The following is a 13,514-nucleotide window of genomic DNA, read 5'->3' on the forward strand; positions in this document are numbered from 1 at the left end:
ATAGTGGTGGGCACCTGTAATCCTAGCTACTCAGGACGCTGAGGCAGGGGGATTGCTTGAACTCGGGAGGCGGAGGTTGCAGTGAGCTGAGTTCATGCCACTGCACTCCAGCCTGGGCAACAGAGTGAGACACCGCCTCACAAGAAAAAAAAAATTTCATAATAAATTGTTGGGGGGAAATGGGAAAACCACAGTGGCCCCTTGTTAAATCAATTTATAAAGGTTTCAATTTTCTTAATAGAAGCCAAGGCCCACACCTAGGAAAGAATAATGAGCATATTTATTACTAGAGACAATTATCGGTGGCTTAAAGGAAATCCATGTCCAGATATCCAGATGAAAACCATCATGATGGGAAAATATTCTAGAAGACTAGACTCTAATTCATTAAACAAATATTTATTAATCATTGGGGGAGATATCAAAGGCTACAATAGTGAAGAGAGACAAGCTCTATGTCCACCTAGAAGTTACAGTTTTTGGCCAATATTCAACATGTTTTACAAAGACACAATACATATGTATTTGTGAAATTCAAACTTATTCCCTCCCGTCAACAGAGTAATGATTTCCAAATAGGAAAATTTCAGCTTAAACAAGTCATTAGAACTCACAAGAGATATAGGAACATGATATTAATTAATTTTGAAACACTTGTCCTGGCATATACAAGCCAAGTTTCAAGGAGGAAAAATACACAACTAAATAAGCTAAATATTTTCCTTTTTCTGTATCAAACTGACCATTCCTCATCTTTTTTTTTTTTCCAATAGGCTTTTGGGGAACAGGGGGTGTTTTGTTACATGGATCAGTTCTTTAGTGGTAATTTCTGAGATTTTAGTGCACCTGTCACCCGAGCAGTGCACATTGTACACAATGTGTAGTCTTTTATCCCTCACCGACCCCCGACCCTTTCCCCCAAGTCCCCAAAGTCCAATGTATCATTCTTATGCCTTTGCATCCTCATAGCTTAGCTCCCACTTATGAGTGAGAACATACGATGTTTGGTTTTCCATTTCTGAGTTATTTCACTTAGAATAATGGTCTCCAATTCCATCCAGGTTGCTGTGAATGTCATTATTTTGTTTCTTTTTATGGCCGAGTAGTATTCTATTGTCCATATATACCACATTTTATTTATCCACTCGTTGATTGATGGGTATTTGGGCTGGTTCTGCATTTTTGCAATTGCAAATGGTGCTGCTATAAACATGTGCGTGCAATTATCTTTTCTGTATAATAACTTCCTTTCCTCTGGGTTAGATATCCGGGAGTGGGGCTGCTGGATCAATTGGCAGATCTACTTTCAGTTCTTCAAAGAATCTCCACACTGTTTTTCATAGTGGTTGTACTAGTTTACATTCTGACCAACAGTGTAAAAGTGTTCCCTTTTTACCACATCCCTGCTAACATCTTTTTTGTTTTTAATGGCCATTCTCCCAGGAGTAAGGTGGCATTGCATTGTGGTTTTGATTTGCATTTCCCTGATAATTAGCAATGTTGAGCATTTTTTCACATGCTTGTTGGCCAGTTGTATATCTTCTTTTAAGAATTGTCTATTCATGTCCTTAATCCATTTCTTGATGGGATTGTTTGTTTTTTTCTTGCTGATTGAAGTTCTTAACTTTATCTTTGAACTTGGGTTAAATGAAGTCTGATGTAACAATGGAGCATGGGCTTGAGCAAGGAAATACATGCAATATGCTTGTCCACAGTTCCTTGAGACACATTTGGGTAATACGTCCACAATGTCCCAGGAACACATAAAGTGTGAGAGTTCACTGAGACTCAGAGTTCACAGTAAGCACTTTATGTCTACCACTGAGTGAGTGGGTACACTGACAGCCTAGAGGGTCCGCCAGAACTTGATTCAAATGTAGAAAGAAGACAATGGTGTTCTAAGAAACACAAGCAATCAAGTGTTAAATTAAATTTAGCCCAAAGTTGCCTCCTTGTAAGTTCAGCCTAAATGTTTCTTCACACATACTTCATACATAGAACTGTAATCTAACTGGATGTCTAAACAGACTGCTGCCTACTCTTTTACCAATCACTGAGTTTCACACAATAAAGGTGGCCATCTGTTCAAACCATGTCCAAATAAGGCAAACACCAAGCTGTAACTAATCCAGGTGTTTCTGTACCTTACTTCCGTTTTCTGTATGTCACTTTACTTTTTCTGTCTGTAAATTCTCTCCAACCACTCAGCAGCACTGGAGTCTCTCTGAATCTATTCTGGTTCAGGGTGCTGCCCGATTTATGAATCATTCATTGTGCAATTAACTTGATTAAATTTAACTTGTCTAAAGTTTTTCTTTTAACACAAGGAACCCCACCATCATATCCCTTCTTATTCATGTTACTTCCCTATGTTAGCCAACTGCTTAACAGTGAAAATGATAATGTAGAAGAACCCATAACGACAGGACAACCTGAAGGCTGAAAGAAAGAGCTCAGAGTAGTGGATCAATGCAACAAGCCAAAAATGAAAGTTGATCACTTATTGTGATATAATAGTATAAACAAAGGTTTAAAACCTGAGGAAGCACCAACTCCCCCCAGCCCCATTTTTCTCCACTGTACACTGCATGACTTGAGGGTGAGGTGGATCGTCGTGAATGTGGGGATTGTCTCACTGCTGAGGGGGCCCCAAATGAAAGGTTCCGGCAGTGTTATAAACTCAGCGGTCAGGGAAGGGTGAGGGGGAAGGACTAGGAATTGAAAAGTAGCTAGTACTAAGTCAGACTAAGGAAGGTATCGTTGAGGTTTCCAACTCCTTCCTCCACAAAAAGGCCTTGGCAGAGGTGCCTGAAGAGGACCTCAGCCAAAGACCTCAGATAAAGAGATCGAGGAATGAAGGTGTCTGGGCTAGGAATGCAAATAGGCATAAGAGCATGACCAGCCAGGGAGGTTTGACCCCTTCATTACAACTTCACTTAGACTGTAATGCATTGGCTGTGCATCAAGTCTACTATGGGGAGGGCAGCTTCCCGCCATGAGGCCACCAGGTAAAGCCTTTGTCATTGCCTATGGTGAGGCCTGAAAAATCACATGGGGTTTCAGCCTGGAGCCAGACTCCTCAAAATTCATAATTCCATTTCCTTCCAGTCCTTCCTTACTCAGCAAACAGAAGATAGACAATGTTAGCAGAAGGTGCTCAAATCAAGAAGTGAAACAAAAATGGCTATTGTTGAGTTAGTTTTGTGCAGTGTTTCCACTATTCTGGTAAAAATGATCACAAATGAATGTACAAGTACAAAATACAAATTGTTTAAGTTTGGTGATTCCCAATAGCAAAGACATGGAATCAATGTAAATGCCCATCAATGATAAACTAGAACAAGAAAATGTGGTACATATACACCAGCATGGAATACTATGCAGCCATAAAAAGGAATGAGATCATGTCCTTTGCAGGGACACAGATGGAGTTGGAAGCCATTATCTTCAGCAAACTAACACAGGAACAGAAAACCAAATACCACGTGTTCTCACTTATAAGCGGTACCTGAATGATCATAACACATGGACACATTGAGGGGAACATCACACACTGGAGCCTGTTGGAGGGGGGTGGTGGAGGAAGGGAGAGCATCAGGAAGAATAGTTAATTGATGCTGGGCTTAATACCTATGTGATGGGATGATCTGTGCAGCAAAGCACCATGGCACATGTTTACCTATGTAACAAACCTGCGTATCCTGCACATGTACCCCGAACTTAAAATAAAAGTTGAAGACAAAAAAAAAAAAATTGGTGATTCCACACAAGTTAGATGTTCTTACATTTGCATTTAAAACTAGTAAAATGCATGCCATTGCATGAAGAAAAATAGTAAAATTCATGCCAATAAATCAAAATTTAGATTTATTTACACTGATGGCACTAAATAGAAAACACAAATCACTTTGACGAGATGAGAAAGACCACAGAAGGAAAAGCTTTATACTTTAGTGCCTTTCTGGTCCATTTTCCTATGTTCTGAATAAGGAGTCGACATTTTCATTTGGACCTGGGCCCCACAATTTAAATAGCCGGCCTTGGAAGGTCTGCATTTTTTAAATGTTGTCAATCAATTTTATGACTACAAAACACAAAAACACAATTTCCTCATATGCTTACAAAGCCCCCATCTTGAACAGATAAATATTCTCTCCTATTTTTTTACAAATTTTCTGGCACATTTTAGCCTTTATATCTCTGAAATTTATTTTGGCATATAATTTGACAGTATAGTTTTTTTAAATTTAGATATAATTTTACTTATAAAATTAAATGTAGCTTCCTATGAAAATTAAATTTTTCTTACCACATTCCATCATCAAAATAAAGTATTTTCAGTATCATCACATTTAAAGTATCTGTACTTTAACTAAATGCTTGTTAAAATACCACAAAATAAAAAGACTTTAAAAAACTGTTCAATCAATAAAGTTCCCCTGAAACTGCTGAATCATTCTGCCATGTGAAAATTGTGCTCCACAGGAGCTTTTCCAATTATTCTTTTTGTTTTTACCTATTTTCTCTATTTTCTGAGATGGCAGAGTCAATAAAGATCTAGTGCCCAGCAAGCTTACAGGGCATGACCGAGGATAATGTTCAGTCCTAAGCAAACAAAAACCTTAGACATTCTCATCTTATACAACTTTCACATACCCAAAATACAACAGAACAAAAATGCCAGACACAGTTATCAATCTATCAACCAAGAAAAGTTAACATTCATAACAGAAAAGCACATGAAGGAATAAACAGATTTCCATGTTGCCTAAATAGGATAAAGAAGAATATATTGCTACTGAGAATACTTCTGAGAAAGAAGACAAATTTAATCCTGATCCTTAATGGTTAGAAAGAGGCCGAGATCATTAACCCTTTTAGAGAAATCCCAAAAGAATATCTGGACAAGCGACAATATGATGTGAAAAACGATGTGTGATTCATAGAGAATGATAAAAGCTAAGAGGATAGAACTTACTATATTTAACTAGAGAAAATATTTCATAGCTGAAAGTCCACCTGTTTCACATAGTCTACCAAACACAAATATTTTATAGTTGTGCTAACAATTTCGTTTGACCCAAATGAAATAAGAGTTTGCTTTTTATTTTAAATAGCAAAGAGGAAATTCCACAAAAAGTGATATCCCCAGAAGTACACTTTGCTAAGAGTAACTGGAAGAAAAGCTTGCTGGTATTTCCAGGGCAGAGTCATTGACAGTAATTTTGCCCTGGAGACACCTTGGAGACTAATGGCTGATGCTAGTGACCTTTAAACCTTCTACCTATGCCATATGGCCTGCTCCTTTAGAACAGGTTAAAATGAAGGCCCACTGGCTGGGCGCAGTGGCTCACGACTGTAATCCCAGCACTTGGGAGGCCAAGGCAGGCAGATTACTTGAGGTCAGGAGTCTGGCCAACACGGTGAAACCCCATCTCTACTAAAAATACAAAAAACAGCCGGACGTGGTGGCAGGTGCTTGTCCCAGCTGCTTAGGAGGCTGAGGCAAGAGAATCGCTTGAACCCAGGAAGTGAAAGTTGCAGTGAGCCAAGATTGCGCCATTGCACTCCAGCCTGGGCAACAGAGGGAGACTCTGCCTTAAAAAAAAAAAAAATCAAGGCCCACCACAAACCTGTTTCCCTTCCCTGATTCCTACTGGTAAGGGATGTTTAAAAAACAACAACAAAAAGCAAAAATGGAAAACAACGCCCACACACAGGAGACTTAAATCCATTGGCTAAATTTCTTGAAAGTTAGAATCCCCAAATTACAAAGTCTTATGAAACTCGAAGGAAAAGTGGCAATGTCACCAACACATTCTGTAACCCTGTAACCAACGTACAGGACTTCCCATTTGAAAGTGACTAAAAGAAAACAAGTTCTATTCCCTTGTCCTGCAGCCAGCAGCAATTTCATAAAGTACAAGCCTCAATAACCTGGTCATGCGAGGAGAAAAACTGCACAGGATGGTGCCCTATGGCATCAAAGAGTGGGCGCTGAAGTGTTACGGGCAGCAGCTAAATACCACTGTGGTCCAAAGGCACTTATTTCTCATTGCTACTGAGAGAAAATGAGAGGCAGAACATCATTTGACGCTTCTGGTGTAGAAACTTTCCTAGTTGATCAGGTACCATGCACACATTTAGGGTTTACATCTGGAAATGTGCCTGCAGTACTGCATATGTGAAATAGGCAAAATTAGATCCAGCAAAAATTTAAAAAGAAAACACCACAAAAAGATCTACTGTATAGCAAAAGTCAGCAACTTCCACCTTTCAAATACAACTCTGACCTCCAAAACTAGGTCTCAGCTGCTGAACAAATAGATTCTGCCCTCTCTTCCTCTTCACCCCCAAAAACAAATGGCTTTGAACTGTTTTGTCTAGCTAAGCTCAAGTGTAATGTAAAATAAAAATAAAAGGCATCTTTTTAGCTAATGATCTAGACACACCGTCAAATGGCACAATAGAGAACAAAATATATGTTGCATAACTGGAAAATAAGCTAAAAAAGAAAATACTAAATTGGAGACACTTTAACCATCATTGTATATTCAATATTATAAATGCTTACCTTAAATGCCTAACAAATAATATGCTTATGTTGATGTGTTTGCGCTGAGACCACTTGCTTTGAGTTCTCACTTATCGCACCATGGCTTCATCTGTTTGCAGGAACCGTGAAGTGAAATCCACCACCATTCAAAAATGGGTTCACAAACCACCTCAATAACATTAAGTTTTACTTTATATATGAAAAGGTTATAGAGGTAATAAAATATTTTAGCTTAAAAATATTTTAAATTGTATCTTTGTTTACTTGTTAGGGTCTGTCTAGTACATGATATTCAACAAATATTTTTGAATGAATGAATGAATTCATCATAAATAATGTATTTTTACAAATAGGGTGGTGTATATTTTATATTTGGACAGAAGACTTTCTAAATTCTATTTGTTTGTTCTCTGGGCTTTCCTCCTTAAGCAAAATAAACCATCAGATTCACAAAGAACCAAAATGAGACAGCTAGAGTAACAAGAACAACAGTCACGGGTATATCTATTCCTGAGGCCCTAGATTGCTCCCCATGAGGAAAAGTTCACTTAATATAGCATCTGCCACAGTCTCTAGCATAGAATAGTTGGCTATTGGCAGTAATGATCATGGTAATGGTAGTGCTGATGGTCAAAGGAGTAGAAGTCATAGCAGCTACTATTCATATTACTAACTGCATATCAACTCCCGATGACAATCAAAATGCAAGTAATACATGTTGACTTCAATTTAAAACAGAAAGCACCAAAATTTTCTCCATGGTCAATTAAAAGTTAAATTGGGATAAGCTAAAACCCAAGTCCCCCAACTAGTCCAGTGTTTAATTCAGCCCTGGTACAAACATGCCAGGATCTGAAACTAATACACATAGCCTTTAACTTCTTCAGTTTCTAGTATTGCACCGGAATATTTAATTGAATGATAATTAGAACTGCCAGTGGGGGCCTATATTCATTTCTATTTATCCTTTGTCTTAAAGAATAAACCTAAAGTCCCACTGCCCTTAGAGTTGATACTATACAGCTTTAGCATGTCAGCATTTTCTAACTCAATGGTATAAAATCCTAGCTATATAACACAATCACCTGTGAGCTTTCTATAAATATAGAAAGCCAGCCTTCATATCAGACATTCTGAATCAGAATAAGACATAGTACCTGCTCTGGAAAAAGACAACCTAGTAGGGGAAACAGAAAAAAAAAATCACGGGGACCTCAAATACTCAAATATCAGAAATAGGCTATAAAACAAAGATGCTTGCCATGTTTAAAGATATAAATGCTAAGCTTGAACATTTCAGCAGGGAACAGAAATGATAAAAAAAAAAAAAAAGAGACCCTGTAGATATAAAGAAAAACCAGGCATTCTAAAACAGAAAAATGCCATAACTGAAATTAGGATATCAATGAATGAGCTTAACAGCACATCAACACAGCAAAATAAAGAACTAGTGACAGAAGAAACTATTTGGAATAAAGCATGGAGAGACAAAAGACAGAAAACACAGAAGACAGGATAAGTAAAATAAAAAATGTAGAAAAAAAGGTAAATGAAGAAAGAATGGGGCAAGGGCAAAATCTACAGAGGCAATGACTAAGCAGTTTCCAAAACTGATGGAAAAACTCAATCTACAGATTCAAGAAACCTGGTAATTCCCAAGCAGAATAAACAAGCCCATCAAAATAAGCAGAATAAGCAGGATCATAAAAATAAAACAAAAGGTAAAAGAAAAAAAATCTTAAAAGAATCCAGAGAAATAAACAACAGTCACCCTCAAATGTAACAAGAACAATAACATAAGCCACAAAAAAGTTAAATGAAATCTTTAGTGCATGAGGAAAACTTAGTGCATGAGGAAACTTGTGGGAATAATGGGTATGTTCATCATCTTGAGTGTGGTGAAGGCTTCATGAGCATTTATTATGTGCAGCCCTTGGTACATCAATTACATCTCCACAAAGCAGTTTTTAACAGAAAACATGGGATGCAATAAAGCAGTACTTAAAAGCAGAATTTATAATCCTAGAAATACATGTCAAGAATATTTGACAACAGCCAGGTGCAGTGGCTCATGCCTGTAATCCCAACACCTTGGGAGGCCAAGGTAGGGCAGACTGCTTGAGCCCAGGAATTCAAGACCAGCTTGGGCAACATGGCGAAACCCCGTCTCTACAAAAAATACAAAAATTAGCTGGGCATGGTAGCTCGCGCCTGCAGTCCCTGCCACTAGGATGGCTAGGGTGGGAGGGTCGTTTGAGCCTGGGAGGTCGAGGCTGCAGTGAGCCATGAGCGCACCACTGCACTCCAGCCTGGGCAACAGAGCAAGACCCTGTCTCAAAAAAAAAAAAAAGGAATATTTGCCATGTTCTGAATGTTCTAATGACAGTGGGCTCATTAACCAGAGCAGGAAACCCAGAAAGGGCAAAGATTTTTTTCTGTATAGGAGAATGACAGTGGGCGGTGAATGGCTGAAAACAAAGATGATGAGCTTTGATTTAGACAAGTTGAAATCCCTTTTAGAACGTTAGATATAAGCCGAGGCAGGTGGGTCACAAGGTCAAGAGTTCAAGACCAGCCCGGCCAAGATGGTGAAACCCTGTCTCTATTAAAAATAAAAAAATTAGCCAGGCACGGTGGCGGGCACCTGTAATCCCAGCTGCTCAGAAGGCTGAGGCAGAGAATTGCTTGAACTCTGAGGCAGAGGTTGCAGTGAGCCAAGATCGCGCCACCGCACTCCAGCCTGGACAACAGAGTGAGACTTCAACTCAAAAAAAAAAAAAAGAAAGAAAAGACTGTTAGATATTCAGGGCTAATATCTGAGGGGAAAAAAAATCAAGGTTGAAAGTATTTCTGCATCCCCTAGAATGCACAGGACAATGCTGGTCATATAAGTAAAAGTTCTTTTAACCAACATCCATTTAACCAACCAACATGCTCCATTCCTTCTATAATGTGTACCCATGCCCGGAATATTTGTTGATGACAGACAACTCTCCAATATGTTCACGCACTTCTATTCTCACCAGTAGAGCTATACGCTTAACAAGTCAAATTGTGTATGTTCCCAAATCACTGTGCCGGTTACCCTTATCATTATAATTATTTAACTTAATTTAATATTACATAAATGAATGAAAATTAAGTGAGAAAAGACAGCATTTTTCCATAGAAGCCAAGTTGAATATTGTAGAATGACTCAATAAAGGCAAAAAATAAATATAATGTTCCAACAAATGTGAAAATTGGATTACAAAATATTGGAAATAAAAACATCAAATGTAAAACCCCACAATCAGATGGTTTCACGTCTTTAAACGTTTGCTTCACTTTAAAGAAATGAAACTGGAAAGACAAAGCACACTGTGGCCCCTCACAGAAGCAAAGACCTTGGCCTGACAACAAAATATTGATGAGTGAATTTATATGTGTTAAGTTAAAACGGCTGCAGTATGTATGTGTCTTTTATTATTACTATTCTCTAATTTAAGTGCAGCCGACTGGTAGTTTCAACTATATCACCTAAGCAGGCTTCTACTGTAGTTTTCTGAACTCCATTGATGTTTCTAAATTTTATTCCAGTTCTACAATCTAGATGGAGTGATATAATGCTGTTTCTTGCTACACAGTAAATGCACATCGTTCTAACTGAAAAGATGGAAGAATCGGTACTCCAAAGTCTCCAAATACAGCAGCATGTTCTATTTTATGATGTCATGCCATGAAACAGACTTTGTTAGCAGCCTGTTGGCTGAAACAGGTATATTTCTTTGCCATTACCCTTATTGAAGGGGCTTGAATAAAGGAGTTCCTACTCCACAGAAAAAAGATAAAGAGTGCATGTTAAGAACTGTCAGCACTGAGTCTTTTTTGCCCAGTTTATGCAAAAGAGAATGCTGACTTCCAAAAGATCCTGAAACATAAACACAAAAATAATTGAATCTTCAGAACATAAGTTCTGAAGGAAAGTGCTTAAAAGTGAAAAATAGAATTCAATGTATAAAAAGTGACATGATCAAACAAGGCAGAGCATTTATTTATTTCTGGCCTACAAACCAGCAGATCTACTTGTCTACTCCAGAAGTTTTGAATGTTAGAGACCCGTAGGATAAAAGGAAAAATGAAGATTGGCCCAATGCCGCTTTAATTATACTATAACGCAACTAAAGAACCCATGTGAGAGTTACGCTCTTTTTCCACATCTACATCAAAATACATGTACAGCCATACAAAAGTCACCATGGCTTTAGATACAAACCACACACACACACACAAACACAAAGATGGAGAAATATACACCCACCAGGATGGCAGATCACTCTTTTTACTGCTAAGGGCACTACAGAGACAGAGTAAAAAATTCACAAATAAGCTATAAAGAATGAGAGAAAGGAGTGAGGAGCTACACAGCAGAGACAATCCATTTTTCAGAACTTCAGGAAATGTAAATATTCCAAGGACTCTCAGATAAGAATAAAGTGTGGGGCCTGGAATCAAGATAAAAACTAAAAGAAGAGATTGTTTGGCTTCTGAGGCTGTAAACATTGCTTATATAGGCAAATATTGAGGGCTGAATTTGAGGTTGGAGATGAAGCCAGTATGTCTGCGGTCCAGACAGTATTGTTGTTTTAAGTGGTATAAAGAAAATGTCTGGGTGTTTTTTCCAGTTTGTGCTAAAGATCAGAAAATAATGAAACATTTGTCCATTAAAACAAGAAACTCTTAGAACAGACGTACCCTGTGAGTCATTCTGATTGACCAGACTGAGAATACAAAACAAAAAACAATGACTAAAAAAACCCATTCAGCTAGGTATTTCAAGATACTGCATAAATAATTTTTACTCAGTACCCTATCACAGGAGATCAGGCAGGACTCAATAGGTATTTGCTGATAGCAAGAGCCTGGAAAGAGAGCAGGAAATATACTTGAAAGATGTGGCCCTCTATAGCAAACATTCAGCAGATGGGGTCTTTACTACCCAACTATCCAACTATCCCCATCCACCGAGTTGCAAAAGTCATCATAATAAGAAATATTTACTGATAAACAGACTTCCATAAAATTAGTACTTGCCCAAATCTCTCTCTCTCTCTTCAATATTAGCAGCTATCTCTGCCCATTATGGTAATCCCTTTGGTCAGTCTTTCAGTGAATGCTGATTATATAAATATTAGCCAGTGTAATTCAAATACAAAACTAATTGAAATTGCAATTCTCACAAAAGAGGGACTTCCCAAAGTTGATAAAAGGGATGTCAGAGAGCCATTTAAATCACATGCAAATCCATTAAACATTTGAAAATCTGGGAGAGTCAGTACTTTCACAACGAAGAGAAAAATAATGCAAACAACACAACAATGATGCACTCTATATAATCAAGCTATAAAAGTCAAATAAAGGAATTTTTATCTTGCTATCATACTTTATCAGAAAAAAAATACCAAAAATAAAGTTCATGTGACTCATTCTTTGTTCTAAAACATTAGTACATAGTTGTAATATAATCTAAAAATTGTTAAATAAAATTTTTCTCTAAAAACATCTTCATAAATTTTAGTTTCATTTTCCCAGGTAAGTCCTAATCAAAAGTTCTCTTTCTTATTTATAATAGAAGTTAGGTACTGGTTTTAGGGAGATGCGCATTAAGTAGTTATTTTCATTGTCAGTTGACCAACTCTTATGGTACTTGGTGAACTGAGTATCTACGCAACAACATTACTAGTTTATTATCATAAAAGGTTATAGAAAGGGCATCTCTCAAAACATGCCTGGCCAGCAAAGGCAGGCTGCAATTTACAGCAGGACAAATGTATCAGTGAGGGATTACCTAAAAACAAAAGCCTAGTAGACTTCACAGGTGTACGTTATTATTATATATCCTGATGCAGCCTACTCCTTGGATATTTCCCTAAGCTCATCCTTAGTTAGGGGAGCAGTTAGTATTTGAGATGGAAAGAAACTGGTTGGTTCCTTGATGAAATCACTGACCTGGGCCAACAAGTTGAAACTTTTGGAACCAGCCTTCCTCGAGACATCTTGTTATATGAGATATTAACTTGTTTTGCTGCGTAATCATTTTTATTTGGGTTTTCTGTTATTATTTGCAGCTAAAATCATCCTCACTTATACACATATCACACATATTTCAAAGGTACAAAAGCCTTAAAGAAAATCACAACTTAGTTGTAGAGGGAAAATTAATATGTTTGAAAAAAATCAAGACTGTTTTTGCTTAATATAAAATGTACACTATTTTTAGACATACTATAAGAATTTTAAGAATATGCTCCAGTAGTCATAAATATAAAGCATTTAAGACTTATATTAAAGTTAAGAATACCTCACAGGAACACCATGAGTTGGAACATTTAAGAGTTGAAAGAGATCTTAGAAATTTCCTGGGAAAGAGAGAAAGTAAAGAATTAAATATAACATCAATGACTTTTGCTGAGTCTTTGATATTATATTTAAGTCAAACAAAACAAAAAAAGCATTACAAAAAACCAAAACAATAATGCCACTGACAAAATTATTACAATGAAATGGAAGCTACGATAGGCATTACAGGAAAGTTCTTAAAACAACTGAGGATGTCAAACATGAGAAAATAAAGAAATAGGGCCGAAGGTATAGTACTCAGATTCTAGGTGTGGAGCAAGGTGCTAGGAGAAAATTTGAGTAATTACACATCATCAATCAATAAATAAAACAGAACGGAACAAGTTGCAAGAGTGGAAAGTCATCTCTTTCATGACCACTTGAAATCCTACTTCTAGGCCATGGGAACATGAGCTTCCTCCTGTTACAGAAGTGAAGGCTTTAAGTAAGGAGCCCTAGAGCAGATACACCTCAAGGAGCCTTTACATGCATGAACTGCTCTGAGTTTGAAAAACACTTTCACATACATTACCTCATTTTATTTCTATCACAATCCTTCAGCCAGGAAAGAAATATTATT

The 13,514-nt window shown here is 37.4% G+C and overlaps 1 protein-coding gene across 17 annotated transcripts in view; it reads right to left on the reverse strand.

The window, feature by feature from the left end:
- ALKBH8 (alkB homolog 8, tRNA methyltransferase) overlaps positions 1-13,514 on the reverse strand; it is a 66,287-nt gene that overhangs the window by 34,683 nt on the left and 18,090 nt on the right. For 3 of the 17 annotated variants that reach the window (XM_074015151.1, XM_074015152.1, XM_074015150.1), the window contains one exon: positions 1,590-1,898. The exons of the other annotated variants lie outside the window; for them this stretch is intronic. In XM_074015151.1, the coding sequence (XP_073871252.1) occupies positions 1,779-1,898 (120 nt within the window). In that variant the 3' untranslated portion in view covers positions 1,590-1,778. Of the gene's footprint in view, positions 1-1,589; positions 1,899-13,514 lie in introns of those variants that run through there. 17 annotated transcript variants of the gene reach the window in all.

This window comes from Macaca fascicularis, chromosome 14, assembly GCF_037993035.2.
Source record: "Macaca fascicularis isolate 582-1 chromosome 14, T2T-MFA8v1.1".
Classification (NCBI taxonomy): domain Eukaryota; kingdom Metazoa; phylum Chordata; class Mammalia; order Primates; family Cercopithecidae; genus Macaca; species Macaca fascicularis.